This window comes from Chiloscyllium plagiosum, unplaced genomic scaffold (assembly GCF_037043375.1).
Source record: "Chiloscyllium plagiosum isolate Xiang-an unplaced genomic scaffold, Cpla_swu_hap1 HiC_scaffold_44, whole genome shotgun sequence".
NCBI classification, from domain to species: Eukaryota; Metazoa; Chordata; class Chondrichthyes; order Orectolobiformes; family Hemiscylliidae; genus Chiloscyllium; species Chiloscyllium plagiosum.
In genome coordinates, this window is record NW_028270182.1 from 9,941,649 (window position 1) to 9,958,074 (window position 16,426).

Here is a 16,426-nt window from a genome sequence, read left to right on the forward strand (position 1 = left end):
TGAGAATGTCATTGGCAGTATTGAGACTGATGCAGTGTTGCCATGATTCAATGGGCATATTCAATGAGGCTCCAATCACTGATTTCTCCACCAGCCACATCCTAGAGCCCCTGACTCGAAACTGAACAAAGATAGCCACATAAATCGAATGGAGTTTTGAGCATCTCATGGGATGTGGGTCTGTCTGGGTGCGGCAGCATTTATTTCCTATCCTAGTTATCCTAGAGAAGGTGGTGTTGAGTTGCTTTGTTGAATTGCTGCAGTCCATGTGCTCTGGGTAAACAGACCGCCAAGAGCAGGTCAGAAGTTGCAATATTGCAGCAGGTAACTCACCTCCTGACTCCCCAAAGTCTGTCAAACATCTGCAATGTAACACTCAGGAGTGTGAGGGAATCCTCCCCACTTGCCAACGGCACTCGGGGAAGCTTGACACCATCCAGGGACAAAGCAGCCGCTTGATTGGCATCACATCTATGCCCACCCAGTCCCTCCACCACCGGCTGTGTGTACCATCTACAAGATGCATCGTTTAACATATCTTTAATTTAAAAATAATTAGGTTAGACTCCCTACAATGTGGAAACAGGCCCTTCAGCCCAACAAGTCCACACCGACCCTCTGAAGAGCAACCCACCTTAGCATAGCCAATTTACCTAACTAGCAAGGGCTTGGACTGTGGGAAGAAACGGGAGAACCCAGAGAAAACTCACACAGACAACGTGCAAACTCCACACAGGCAGTTGCCCGAGGCAGGGCTCGAACCCAGGTCCCTGGCACTGTAAAGTAGCAGCACTAACCACTGTGCCAACGTGCTGCTCAGCTGGTAAGGCGATTGAAACAGAGCTGAGGAAACATTTTTCTCTCTCATAGACTTGTGAGTGTTTGGGACAGCCCTTCTTCCAAAAGGGGTTGATGCAGAATTTGAAATGAACGATAGACAGAAAAGATGAAGGTACCAAAACATAAACAAATGTCCATAAGTATGTGAAACAGAACAGTGGCACAAGGTGGAATACATCCTCCTGAGAGCAAGAGGCAGGAGAAGCCACAGATCCTTAAAAAAAATTATTCTGTCTGTATTCATGTGGGAAAGTGTAAATTCTGATCAAAATAATGTGGATTCAAGGCACTTAACTGAGCTTACAAATTTAGTTAATTAATGCTCCTCAAGAAAAGCACCCAGGATAAATTAAACAGTTGATAAATCATGTGGATCTTCTGATCTACATCCAGGATTTCAAAGGAAAAGGAAGCCGAGAGAGTGAGGATGCAATGCTTTTGACTGTCCTGAATAATCATTCTCAGTGCTTTACAACTGGTGTGCCTCAGCACACTGGTGCATGGTGCAAGGTGAGACGTCGGTTGTGGATTGTCTAGGAGGCAGTGCTGCTTTCCCTGGGCATTGTGTCCGTCTTCGTGTTTGCGATCTATTATTGAAGGAATCTCCTCCTGACAGCAAGCATACCTTACAACAGAGCAGGCACAATCTCCAGAGGCATCCATGTGCACATCTCCAACACTGCGCTTCGCATTTGTAAAACCGTGGGTGTGCCCTGGTATTATTTGTCTCGTTGAAGTGGGCCTTGACTTTGAAAAGGTTGGGCATCATTGACTGAGATTTGACATCATTCCCCGAGATTTACATTTGTGTTCAAGGGGAGTATCACAGCAGCAGTTAGAGACGGAATAAGTGAGGGATCATCAGTGAGACTTTGTGGGCGGAGGCAGGATATAAGAAGGGGATGATGACATTATTGGGGTTGTATTATCGGCCCCAAATAGTCAATGGTAATTAGAGGAACAAATATGCAGGGAGAGTGGAGAGAGCAGCAATAGGCTTGTCGTAGTGGGGGCTTTTAATTTTCCTAACATCGACTGGGACTGCCACAGCATTAAGGGCTTAGATGGTGTGCAATTTGTTAAGTATGTTCAGGAAAGTTTCCTCAAGCAGGATATAAAGAATCCTGTTCAGGAAGGGGCAAAATCCGACCTACTCTTGGGAAACAGGGCAGGACAGGTGACGGAGGTGACAGTGGGGGAGCACTTTGGCACCAGTGACCATAGTCCTATTAATTTTACAATGGTTACGGAGAAGGTCAAAACTGGTCCACGGCTTCAAGTTCTAAATTAGGGCAAGGCGAATTTGGATGGAATTAGACAGGAGCTTGTGAGGGTTTGATTGGAGTAGTTTGCAGGCAAAGGGACCTCTGGCAAGGGGGAGGCCTTTAAAAGTGTGATAGCTAGAGTTCGAGGTCTATAAGTTCCTGTGAGGGTGAAAGGGCAGGAATACAAGAGGTATTGAGGCTTTGACCAGGAAAAAGAAGGAAGAGTTGCTCAGGGACATGCAGCTGGGATCAAGGGAATCGCTGGAGGTACACAGGGGATCCAGGAGTTTACTGAAGGAGGAAATCAGGAGGGCAGAAAGGAGGAATGAGATAGCCTTGGCTGAGAAGATTAGGGTGAATCCAAAGAAATTCTTTAACTATATTAAAGGAAAAAGAAGAAATAGGGAATAAGACACCTCAAGGACCAAAGTAGACATGCATGTGTAGAACCACAGGAAATGGGTGAGGTCCTCAATGAATATTTCTCCTCTGTGTTTACCGTGGAGAAAGACATGAAGACTTGGGAACTTGGAGAAATTAATGGCCATGCCTCTGGGGACAGTCCATATCACAGAAAAGGCGGTGTTGGATGTTTAGAATGTATGAAGGCGGATATATCTTCTGGTCCTGACCAGCCATATCCAAAAACACTGCAAGAAGCTAGCTAAGAAACTGCAGGAGCTCTGGCTGATATTTTTGCATCATCATCATCATCAGCCATGGGTGAGGTCCCGGAAGACTGAAGGGTAGCGAATGTTGTGCCTTTACTTACAAAAGAGAAGCCCAGGAACTATAGACCAGTGAGCTTAAAATCTATGGTGAGTACGTTACTTGGGAAGATTCTGAGAGATAAGATGTACATGCATTTGGAGACACAGCGCTTGATTAGGGAGTAGTTAGCATGTCTTTGTGAGTGGGAGATCATGCCTCACAAATTTACTAGAATTCTTTGATGAAGTGACCAGGAAGGTTGACGAGGGCAGTTCAGTAGATGTAGTTCAAATGGATTTCAGTAAGGCTTTTGATAAGGTTCCACATGGTAGGCTGCTCTGGAAGACTAGATTGCATGGAATCCGGTGGGATTGACTTGATGGTAGGAAGCAGGGAGTAACAGTGGAAGGATGATTTTTGGACTGGAGGCCTGTGACTAGTGGAGTGCCCCAGGGCTCGGTGGTGGGTTCATTGCTGTTTGTTATCTGTATCAATGAGTTGGATGAGAATGTCCAAGGCGTGATTACTAAGTTTGCAGATGACATTAAAATAGGTGGCATCGTGGGCGGTGAGGAAGGATGTCGGAAATTGCAGCAGGATCTTGTTCAGCTGGGACAGTGAACCAAGAATTGGCAAGTGGAGTTTAATATAGATAAGAGTGATGTGTTGCATTTTGGAAAGTCAAATCAAGGTAGGTGTTTCATGGTGAATGGTAGGGCCTTAAGGAGTGTAGAGGAACAGAAAGACCTTGCAGTTCAGGTGCACGGTTCTCTGAAAGTGGAATCACAGGTTGACAGGGAGTGAAGACAGAACACATCAGCCTTCATCAGTCAGGGCACTGAGTATAGAAGTTGGGAAGTTATGTTGCAGTTGTACAGGACATCGGGGAGACCACACTTGGAGCATTGTGTTCAGTTTTGGTCATCTTGCTACAGGAAGGATGTTATTAAACTGGAAATAGTGCAGAAGAAATTTACAAGAATGTTGCCAGGGCTCATCAGGGAGAGGTTGGACAAGCTAGGACATTTTCTTTAGAGCATAGGAGACGGAGGGGGATCATATTGAGGGGTATAAGATCATGAGAGGCATGGATAAGGTGAATGCACTCAGTCTCTTACCCAGGGTTGGGGAATCAAAGTCTAGAGGGCATCAGTTTAAGGTTAGAGGGGAAAGAATAAAAGGGAACCTGAGGGACAACCTTTTTTACGCATATGGAATGAGCTGCCAGTGGAAGTGGTTGAGGTGGGTACATTAATAACACTGAAAAGGCAATCGGACAATTACATAGATAGGAAAGGATTAGAAGGATATGGGCCAAATGCAGTGAAATGCGGTTACCATGGACAGACATTTTGGTTGGCATGGAGCAGTTAGGGCCGAAGACCCTGTCTCTGTGCTGTAGGACTGTATGACTCTATGCAGAAACCATTCAGCAACAGACAAATAAAAACAAACATGGACCTGGTGATGCACTGGCGATAATTTCTTTTCCTGTTTGAAATTATTTTGTATTGGTAATAAATGAAAACGATAACAGATATTTCACCTCTTCTCTGAATTTGTGTTGTGTTATTGCATAGATGCCAGTGACTCATATCCAAGGTTCTCCATTCTCCAATAAATATTCCCCATGACAATATGAAGTTCCCTGATATAGCCGACAGGATCGTAATGGGCTTCCTGAGACTCTCCATCTCAGGGTGACTGGGACACTCTCCACAGCCATCACTCTGGAGTCTGATGCGGGCTCTGTTAGTCCCTAAAATGTACCTGACCGTTAAAGCATTGAACAGCAAGATCACAATAAATGGAATGCATGGTGTTAGTACATAGTGGATGACTTTAACAGCACCCCACACTTTTGATTGCACAACAGTTTGTGTCACGTGACAACACCAGGAGAGATTTGCGACCCATGTCTACTTCTGTACATAAACTACCAGTAAGTTTTTTTCAATGAAAAGAGCAGAGCAGTTGTTGCGAGAACCACAGTCACTGTTTTCTCTATGCAGTATTTAGTTTTCAGCCTCCAGTGACAAATGGCGATGTCACGATCAACTATGAACCAGACTGTGTAGAACACAACAAGGTGGCACGGTGGCACAGTGGTTAGCACTGCTGCCTCACAGCGCCAGAGACCCGGGTTCAATTCCCGACTCAGGCGACTGACTGTGTGGAGTTTGCATATTCTCCCCGTGTCTGCGTGGGTTTCCTCCGGGTGCTCTGGTTTCCTCCCACAGTCCAAAAGATGTGCGGGTCAGGTGAATTGGCCATGCTAAATTGCCCATAGTGTTAGGTTAAAGGGGTAAATGTAGGGGTATGGGTGGGTTGCGCTTCGGCGGGTCGGTGTGGACTTGTTGGGCCGAAGGGCCTGTTTCCACACTGTAAGTAATCTAATCTAATCTACAACAGCGTAGTGTTGGGATATACATCATGAAACTGAATTGCAAGACATAAACTGAAGGATTATGCCTCCATATTAGATCAAAGGTCCATAGATTCGCTGCTGCCATGGCTACCAGGTAACGTGGACACATCTGGAGAGGCCCACTTCCCCTGAAACAGGATTACAGTCGTCACCATGTTAACTGGACAGGATAGAATAAGAGAAAAGTCATTACTGATGGAGTTTTAAGATTCGATACAGAGCAGCTATTTCACTTTGTGGGACAATCTGGAAGAAAATGTCATAGTTTTAGGAAAAGGGGTGTCAGATTTGAAAGCGAAATGAGAAGGAATTACTTCCCTCAAAGGGCTGTGAATCTGTCAAGTGTCACTCACTTTCATGCTGACCCTTCCTATTTTCAAAGGAGAACAACATCATCCATATTGACATCTCCTCAATATGAATAAAAGAGACCCAAATGAATGAAGGCAGAGACTGAATTGAAAGGGTGATATGAGATGAAGATTAGCAGTGACAACATAGTGACTATGGGAGCCTGCAATATCAAGTGATAAATGGGCCAGTAATAATTGTGACTGGGCAGTACTAGTACTTTGTTAAAAGGAGATCATGATATGTCCAATACTGCTGTAGATCTGTGACCAATAACATTGTAAAGGAATGATAACCTTAATGTTCTTTCAGTTCTATCAGTTGTTGAGGGTCAGCAGGAATGTGGATTTGAAGTTACAAGCAGACTCAATTGAATGGGCCCACAAGTTGGAGGGGCCAAATGTCCTGCTCCAGCCTCTAATGCATGTCCTCATTCAATTCTAATATTGAAAACATAGACATTACAGGCACCAGGGGATGTGAATGGATTCAATTCAGAAGACAATGCAGGACAATATTGCCACAAGGCTGGTCTTGTACAGGGTTATTTTGCCCTTGAGTTTTTTTTTTCAGAGAGGGGGTAATTTGCCAGGCTCCACCATGTCTGAAGTTTGAATTGTTCAATGGAGTCTTGCTATTTACCCCAACAGATGGTGCTTCAGCCCAAAAGCTTGAAAAACTGGTGTAGTCAAGGGGGCATGGCCAGCTCTCTAGTTGTGCAGTTCAGAACATTATTCAGTTCAGGAAGGAGTTGAGTAAGGATCACAGGGGAAACTAGAAGCCTTCTCTCTGTCCGTCTGCCCTTTTAATTCCGAATTGTAAGTTGTCTGTGCCATTGTTTATTGTTTGTGCTGAGGAATGTAGGTTATTAGTCAGGAGCAAATATAGGGTAGGGGAATAGGTCTGGGTGGGTTATTCTTCGGTGGGTCAGTGTGGATTGATTGGGCAGAAGGGCTGTAGGGGATTCTAATTCTAATTCTAATCTGATGTGTATTGGAACTGTTGCAAGTATTTTGGGAGCAGCATCATTAAGCCGGGTTTGGATAGGAAAAGTTATCCAGTATTCTGTTTTCTGTTCTTTGTGATTCATTCCGTAATTTTGTCATAAATTTTGTTTATTTAAAACCGGACAGTCAACCTTGCTAATTTACTCCAGAAATATCCACAAGACACAAAGCTAAAATAAATAGCAAAGTTACGGTCGGGTCTATCTGCTTAGTAATGTTTTGAGGGGTCTGGCTCAGCCCATACCAATATAAAGAAGCCTCCACAAGCACAGGAGACAGGAGGATATATGTCACATCTTTAAAATTACAGCCCTGTATGAAATCGTGTTAATAAGTATGGGCATTTGTAAGTTAGATATTCAGAAATTAGTTACTCCTGTAATTGTTGCACGTTGAAATGATAATATTTCCATACTTTCATACACACTGAAATTATACTGTTAACATTACTTCATCAGAAGGTATCCAGAGTGTAACAACTTTCTTATGACAGAAGTGTTTCATTCGCGTTAAATGATTGCACAATGTTGAGAACCATTCATGACTCCTCAGTCACTGAAGCAGTCTGTGTCCAAATGCAGCAAGACCTGGACAATATCCAGGTTTCAGCTGAAAAGAGGCACGTACCACGCAAATGCCGGACAATGACCATTTCTGATTAGAGACAATCCAACCCTTTAGCGTGGAAAGGTGTTTCCATCACTGAGTCCCTCATTATCAACATCCTGGAGGTGACCATTGTCCAGAAAATGAACTAAACTGACCCATTTCAACACAGTGACTACAGGAAAGACAGAGGTGAGGAATAAAACAGTAACTAACTCAGCACCGGGCTCCCCAGAGCCTGTCCATCATCTACAAGGTACAACTTAGGAGTGTGATGGAATATTCCCCAAATGCATGCATGAGTTCCTCTCCAAGAATTCCCAAGAAGCTCAATGTCATCCAGGACAAAGTAGCCCACTTGACTGGCACCACATCCATAAAGATTCCATCCCACAAGCACCAACACCCAGTAGGAGCAGGGTGTCCCATTTGAATGATGACCAGCAGAAATGTATCAAGGAACCATGGACAGAATTCTTTAAACCCATGACCACTTCCAACCAGAAGGACAAGGGCAGTAGATACATGGGGATACCGTACATTGCAAGTTCCCCTCCGAGCCACTCCCTGTCCAGACTTGGAATAAGTCACTGTTACTTCAATGTCACTGGGTCCAAATCTTGGAATTCCTTCCCTAAACACCCTGTGGTCTACCTACAGCACATGGACTGCAGTGGTTAAAGAAGACAGCTCCCCACCACCTTCTCAAGGAGCAACAAGGGACAGGCAATTAAATTTGGCCAGCCAAAGATACCCACATCCAGTGAGAGAATGAAAGGGATGTGAACACACATTACAATGTTCCCAGGAAGGAGTGCTAGATAAATGTATTTGCATTCTTTGAGGATGTAAGAGAGTAAATGCAGAAAGGGAAACCAGTAGACATTCTGAAGAAAAGTCACATTGGTCTCAAAATGTTAACTCTGTTTCTTTCTCCACAGGTGTTGTCAAACTTGTTGAGTTTCTTCAGCACTGTCTGTTATTAACTGACAGATGGAATGCGTTTGGATTTCAAACAACCGTTCAATAAGGTTACACAGAAAAGATTCCTACGCGATCCCCAGCTTACAAAAGCCTGTACTTATGTATAAGATCCCGTGCTAAATTTAAGTTTTGAGATTTTGACATATGAACATTCACTTGTACTTAATGAATGGATATTTTATACTGAACTGTATTGAATTCTGTTTGCGTACAAATCATGTACTCGGGAAGGGAACACGCTCACTACCCAGCAACCTCCAGTAGATAAGAGCGGGTGGTTTTGGAGATCACCTGTTAGCACGGATAGAGGGCTGGCTACACAATAGAGAACAGATTGGAATAACTCTCATGTTCAGAGTATTACTATAATGTCACAGATCAGAACTCAGATCTCAATTATTTACAATCAGGATAATAATTTTAATGATGGGATGGATTGTATTTAGCATACTTTCAGCTGATGTGAACCTATATTGCAAAAGCAAGTTGAGAGGGGCTTGTGCAAATGTGAAAAAGCTAGGTTCAGTGAGTGGGCAGCAGTTTGGGGTATAACATGGAGAAATGTGATGCTGTCTATTTGACACAAGAATAGAAGTTCACAGCATTATTAAGATTGAGACAGTGGACAGTACTGTGGTACAGATCTTATCCATGTCTCAGAAAACGTAAGTTAATATGTGACAATAAAATGTGAAGCTGGAAAAAGGAGCAGCAGAGGAGCAGCAGAATCGATGTTTCGAGCAGGAGCCTTAATCAGGACTGGCCTGATGACCAGGGGGTTGCAATGGGAGAGAGATTCACTGAGGTCTTTGTTGGGGGGAGGAGGAAAACTGCTTCAAGCTGGGCATCCTTGGCAGAGGCTTCGCAGTATGGTTTTCAGCAACTTGGAGATAGTGAGCATTGCGGATGCTGGAGAGTCTGAGGGTCCTGCCTGATATGTCGACTTTCCTGCTTTTCTGATGCTGCTTGACCTGCTGTGCTTTCTACAGCTCCACATTTTATCAATTCTGACTTTCCAGCATCTGCCGTCCTCGCTATCTCCAAGTTAATCTGTGTGCCAAGTAATGAGTTCAGCAAATGGACTGCTAGCTTTTATTGAAAAGAGGATAGCTTCTGAAAGGAGGGATGGGTTGCTTCCACCACACAGAGCATCAGGAAGTCTGCATCCCAGAATATTAACTGCAGTCTTCACCATTATTAATGAGGCACAACGTTGGATTGGAGGCAGTTGAGAGAAAGCTGACTTGGCTGAGTCCTGAAGTTAAGAGGGTTTATCTGATGAACAAAGGCTGAGCAGTATGGGCCTGAACCCATTGGAGTTTAGGAACAGGAAAGGTGATCTTGTTCAAACATGTACAATTCTGATGGAGGATTGATGCTAAGAGTGTTACAACATGGGGGTGAACTCTTCTGTTAATTAACTCAAACCCCCAGAACAGCTCACCTTATCTCTGCATCTGTTAAAATACGAGTGAGAGAACTCTCAAATTCCACTACTAAAAGAAGATAATATCAATTTATTCTTTAACTCTAAAAGTGAACATTAAACAACAAGTATTCACAACTCTAAGCCCCCCTTTCTCTTAACTGCCTATTATCTGCCTCCAACTCTACGGCAGTATACTGCTCCATTAAACACTTATCAAAATGACATCAACTTAATTTCAAAACCAAACAGCCACTGTCAACTCCTCTTTCTTTCTCTCTTCTTCTGGGTGAAGATCTGTCTCAGTCATCTTCTTTCTTTTTACTGTGAATATATTTCATATGAAAAGGTACCTTTATAGAGAGTGTTTCACCAGCAGTTACTCTGTTGATGGTAATTATTCTGTCGCTGGCAATTATTCTGTCACTGGCAGTTACTCTGTTGATGGCAGTTACTTTGTCTGACTTTCAAAATGGCTGCATTTTTTGTACCCCAAACATCAGATCGTCTCATTGGTTTCAGGTTGGCAGAACAATAAATTCGAACTCGCTTGGGTTTTAGTATCCTGGGACATAATTTAAACAGGGCTGAAAATGTGTTGCTGGAAAAGCACAGCAGGTCATGCAGCATCCAAGGAGCAGGTGAATCGACCTTTTGGGCATGAGCCCTTCTTCAGGAATTCCTGAAGAAGGGCTCATGCCCAAAACATCGATTCCCCTGCTCCTTGGATGCTGCCTGACCTGCTGCGCTTTTCCAGCAACACATTTGGGCGGCACGGTGGCACAGTGGTTAGCACTGCTGCCTCACAGCGCCAGAGACCCGGGTTCAATTCCCGACTCGGGCGACTGACTGTGTGGAGTTTGCATGTTCTCCCCGTGTCTGCGTGGGTTTCCTCCGGGTGCTCCGGTTTCCTCCCACAGTCCAAAGATGTGCAGGTCAGGTGAATTGGCCATGCTAAATTGTCCGTAGTGTTAGGTAAGGGGTAAATGTAGGGGTATGGGTGGGTTGCGCTTCGGCGGGGCGGTGTGGACTTGTTGGGCTGAAGGGCCTGTTTCCACACTGTAGGTAATCTAATCTAATCTAACCTAATTTTCAGCATAATTTAAACAGATTGGTTAAATTCAAATTGTTGTCAAAACAGCACCAACTCAGGTATCTATTTCACAGTCAAATGTTCCATTTGTTGAATTTTCCAGTACACTCTGAGACTGCTAGCTAGTCATATCTCAAGCGCTTGTAAGCTCTCAGTGAAATACAGCATTCACTCTCTCTCTTAAAGGCATTACACACCTTCAACTTCATAACACCTCCCATGTCTACTTCTTTGGTCTGGTGGAAGTGGGAAGATTCAAAGGAGAAATTGTTGAGAGTCTTATTCAAAGACTGCAATTTCACCACCCATGTGGTCAATGATGCCCTCCATTGCATCTCCTCCGCTTCATGCACCTCTGCCCCCCATCATCCCCACCTCTCCAAATGCAGCAAGGACAGAGCCCCCAGACCTCAGCTTCCACCCTACCAACCTCCAGATTCATCGCATCATCCTCTGCCATTTCCACCACTTACAACAAACCCTCACCACCACGAATATATTTCCCTATCTGCATTCCATAGAGACCATTCCTTCCATGACTCCTTGTTTGGTCCATGTTCCCCACCAACCCACCTCCCCTCCCAGTACCTTCACCTGCCACTTCAAAACCTGCACCCACACTTCCCCCCCCCCCCCCCCCCCACCTCTCTCCAAGGCCCCAAATGATCCTTCCACATCCGACAGAGATTTACCTGTACTTCCACACATGTCATCTTCTGTCTCCGTTACTCTTGGTGTGGTCTCCATTCCACTGGGGAGATAAGACACCAACATGCGGAATGTTTCAGAGAGAATCTCTGGGACACACGCACTAAACAACCCAATGCCCTGTGGTCAAACGCTTCAACTCCCCCTCCAACCCAACAAGGACTTTCTGTCCCTTCAGCCAAGCCGTTGAGCTACATTGTAAAGATTGAGGACTCAACACTGATCCCTTTTGCACACCACTTGTTAACTTCTGCCAATGCAAAATTAACCAATTTATGCCTGTCCTCTGTTTGCTGTTACCCAACCATCATCCATCCGTGCTAATATGTTATCCCCACTGCCATGAGTTCTCACCTTTGATGTGGCACCTTGTCAAATGCCTTCCAGAAATCAATGCAACAAACATCCTCAAGATCCTCTTTATGAATGATTGGATGGATGGCAGAATGAATGATTTCTGTGATAAGCGTTGAAAATCATACAGAGAAAATGGTTATTTCTATCCATGCCCTAGAGCCATTTATCAACTTGTTTCATAATGATTTATTTGTGTTTCTTATTGCAGCCACGAAGATTTTTAATGGTAACTTTAAAATTACAAAGCGGTTTCTTATACTATGGGCGATATTTGGATTTTCACCTGCTGTTGAAACATTTTGAAGTGTCTGTAAGCAACCCACTGTAGTACAATGTGAGGCAAAACTATAGATAGATAGATAGATAGATAGATAGATAGATAGATAGATAGATAGATAGATAGATAGATAGATAGATAGATAGATAGATAGATAGATAGATAGATAGATAGATAGATAGATAGATAGATAGACAGACAGACAGACAGACAGACAGACGGATAGATAGATAGACGGATAGACGGATAGATGGATAGATAGATAGATAGATAGATAGATAGATAGATAGATAGACAGACAGACAGACAGACAGACAGACAGACAGACAGACAGATAGACAGATAGATGGATAGACAGACAGACAGACAGACAGATAGATAGATAGATAGATAGATAGATAGATAGATAGATAGATAGATAGATAGATAGATAGATAGATAGATAGATAGATAGATAGATAGATAGATAGATAGACAGACGGATAGGCGGATAGACGGATAGATAGACGGATAGACGGGTAGATGGATAGATAGATAGATAGATAGATAGATAGATAGATAGATAGATAGATAGATAGATAGATAGATAGATAGATAGATAGATAGATAGATAGATAGATAGATAGATAGATAGATAGATTAGATCCTAACATCGCTTTAACTTCATTACCTTGGAAAAGGAAAGTGTCACTGCATTCTTTAGCTCCTTTCTAAATTTCCTCTGGGTCACTGCATAAATAAAAGTGTTTGTGCAGCAGCTCAGGAGCTGGAGCATGAAGCCCAATTCCCTGACAAATATCGGCAGAGGAATGGGGTATCCCAAATAATCCAACCGTCGCAAAATAGAACAAACCATGAACACAACCCACAGCAGAATAAAATTCCCCGAGATGACAAACAACAAAATCATGGATTTCCGTCGATTTTCCATCTCTGGATCACTGGAAGTCTCTCCGTTGTTTCGACACTGGAGTCTCTTCCGGGCTCGGCTCGCCACTAAAATATTTCTGACTGTCAACGCATTGAGAAGTAGAATCAAAAGGAATGGGATAAATGGTGTTATAATGTAATGTATCAATTCCACAACAGTCCAGACCAGAGAAAATGATACACCCACTGTCACTCGACAAAACCAGGGACTGTTAGAAAGCCAATATTGACTTGAGTAGAGAAAATACCAGAAGATATTCTTTAAACAGCTGAGCACTGTCACTGTCACTAAGACCACAGCTGCTGTTTTCTCAGTACAATACTTAGATCTTAGTTTCTGGCAGCAAATGGCAACAAATCGATCAAAGGTAAAAGTGACTGTGAACCAGACAGAACAGTCTGTAATGGCATAAAGCAAGATAGCATGAAGATTACACACTCTTACATCTCTTAAGAACAAGAATTGCTCCGCATAAACTATTGGAATCTGCCTCAGTATCAGATCGATGATAACAACCAGCAAATCTGCCAGTGCCATGGCCACCAGATAGTAAGTTATGCATTTGGAGAGACCACACTTTCCCCTAGATAGGATTATGATCGTCACCATGTTGACTGTGAGCAAGGAGAAAAGAGCAAAATGATTCACCAACTAATCGTTGACTGGCGCAAACTCTACAGCATGAAATGATTTATCATGTATTCTGTAAAAGCTCTGTGATTCCACTGACTCGATGAGAGGACTATATAAGCAATTGTGGGCTAGCTGAGGAAAAACATTGCAGTTGACATGAATTAGCATGATACTTTTGTCAATAATGAAACTGAACAGAATCTGGGCAATATTATGTCATCAGATTAGGTTTCTCTTAAAAATTTAGAATTCAGTTAGATCATATCAAGGTGATGCAAAATAAAGCTTGTTTGCAACAGAAATTCAAGAAAGAAAGAAAGAAAAGAAATAAAGCAAGCAAGCAAGAAAGCAAGAAATAAAGAAAGAAAGGAAGAAAAATAGAAAGGAAGAAAAATAGAAAGGTAAATATATAGATAGGTAGATAGATATACAGATAGGTAGATAGATAGATAGATAGATAGATAGATAGATAGATAGATAGATAGATAGATAGATAGATAGATAGATAGATAGATAGATAGATAGATAGATAGATAGATAGATAGATAGATAGATAGATAGATAGATAGATAGATAGATAGTCAGATAGATGGGTAGGTAGATAGATTGAAAGCATCTCACTGTCAGTGAATTCCACCTGGCTTGTAGTAACTGCAGTAATCGGACAGCTTGCATTCACTTCTTATAAAACAGAGCATGTCAGCATCAGGATGTGGTCGGACAGACTATGTTGCCTCCGACAGTCCATCTTGGATTTCTGATGTAGCAGCAGACAATAAACATACCCGGGACACCAAACGCAGCCAGAATGGGGAAATAAATCTTCTGCATAGCATAAACCACTTGTAATATCCGCAGCTTTATCCAGAAACTGAGACCCATCCCTTGTTTTGCTGTAAGCTTGCTGCTTGCTTTCTGAGGTTGGCTCCTGATGTGGTGTTCAGTTCACTGATGGGCACGTTGGGAGAAATGTGGGTTTCTTATAGCAGTGAAACGCAGCAGAGTCCCCTGGTGCTTGGGATTGTTTACGGCCACTGAACAAACAGATTACGTGACACTAAATCATTCATAGGTGATGTGTAGTCATCAGGTTCGAAATTTCACCTTTACCCACTCACACCACACCCTATACTTTTTCGTTTCTTTTAATTTAGTTTCAAACATGAAAATGACAACGTCTTACATGAAGGCTCTGATCTAAATCGATACAGCTTTCTCAAACCCCTGCCCCCACCATAGCCTTGATTCCTTCAGCCCTAAGAACTATATTGAACTTTTTGAAAGCATTGAATGTTTTGGCCTGAACCACTTTCTGAGGCAGAGAATTCCACAGGCTCCCCACTCTCTGGGTGACGAGATTTCTCCTCATCTCAATCCAAAATGGCCAACTCCGTATCCTGAGGCTGTGGCCCCTGGTTCTGGACTCCTGGTCATTGGGAACATCCTGAAAAAGGAACTGGACAATCTCAGATTGTTGCCAGGGAATGGGATATAACTGTTAGTGGGAGAGCGGTGTCAGGCTAGTAGGGATATAGATATTGCATGACTCATTTAATTTATTGCTACTCAAGCAATTAAAAGCATATTAATCAATTAATTAAATTGCGAGGTTTGTGAAGGTTTGTTGCTCAGGTTGACATTTAGGGTGTAGGGCGAGCAAACCTACACCCTAATTTAATTAAATATTATATTAATTGCCCTATGCCCTTCCTGCAATGAAAATTGAATCCCCTTGCCTGGGAGTGTTCTAGTACAAAATTGTAATTAACTGGAACCTCAGTATATTTTCATCAAAAGAAGTTTAGGTTGTGGATGGATTGTGCTAAATTGCCCAGGGATGTGAAGACTAGCTGGATCTGCGATAGGAATTGCATGGTTACTGGGATAGGGTGATTATGTTTCCATTATCACGCTGCTTAGCCTCACTTGAAATCAAGTGTTTTCTTTTCTTCAACAGAATGAAGAGAACCCACTGCTCCGTTCATGTGGAGAGTCCCCTGTTTAGCTTTCACAGAATTCCATTGTGAGGATTTTCAACTTTCAAGTTGAGCAAGCTCACATATTCGCAATTTGTTCAATCCTTATCAAAAACCTATCCACATGTTAGTAATAAAGGGAAGGCGAGGTTGGTTTCACTGTGGAATTTGGTGCTTTATTTCAATTTCCAACATTTTGAATCTCAGCAATTACCTCAGGCTAAAAAATACGTTATTTTTATATTAGGTCTAACATTATAATCATGTCTATTTAAGTTAGTAACTGCATAGACTTTCATCCTTTTGCCACTTCAGGCTATGTATTTCCTGAATGTATAAAGAAATCTCACAAACTAATCTTTTAAACACTGCTCCAAATGAGCTGTGAAAACTAGCAGGCATTGCTAAAGCGTCTCGGTCAATGAGGGAGCGAGATGCATAGCGTTGCAGGAGTGGCATGTGGCTTGGTGGTTAGCACTGCTGGGTCACAGTGCCAGGGACCTGGGTTCCATTCCACCTTCGTCTGTGCGCATATTCTACCCGTGTCTGCATGGAATTCCTGCAGGTGCTCCGGTTCCCTCCCACAGTCCAAAGATATATTGATTCAGTAGGCCATGCTAAATTAAGTATTTAAGATTGGTGTGTTTTTGAGTACCAAGGGTTAGCATCACAAAGTCAAAGAGATGTACAGCTCGGAAACAGACCCTTCGGTCAAACTCGTCTATGCCGACTAGATATCCTAACCTAATGTAGTCCCATTTTCCAGCTCTTGGCCTATATCCCTCTAAACCCTTCCTATTCATGCACATATCCAGCCTGTAATTTTACCAGCC

General features: G+C 42.9%; 1 protein-coding gene across 1 annotated transcript; it reads right to left on the reverse strand.

Moving 5' to 3' along the window:
* Window positions 1-12,699: 12,699 nt before the first annotated feature.
* On the reverse strand, window positions 12,700-14,499 carry LOC148136903 (putative G protein-coupled receptor 139). The gene is made up of 2 exons (XM_087982850.1): window positions 14,403-14,499; window positions 12,700-13,598 (listed from the first exon to the last, which is right to left on the reverse strand). The coding sequence occupies exons 1-2, from the start codon at window positions 14,497-14,499 to the stop codon at window positions 12,700-12,702; spliced, it is 996 nt and encodes a 331-aa protein (XP_087838976.1).
* Window positions 14,500-16,426: the final 1,927 nt, after the last annotated feature.

Coding starts and splice junctions, on each gene's coding strand:
- LOC148136903 (XM_087982850.1), bottom strand. CDS start 14,499: ATGGGTCTCAGTTTCTGGATAAAGCTGCGGATATTACAAGTGGTTTAT. Junction 13,599..14,402: donor GGCTGCGTTTGGTGTCCCGG/GTATGTTTATTG, acceptor CCTTGCTCACAG/TCAACATGGTGACGATCATA.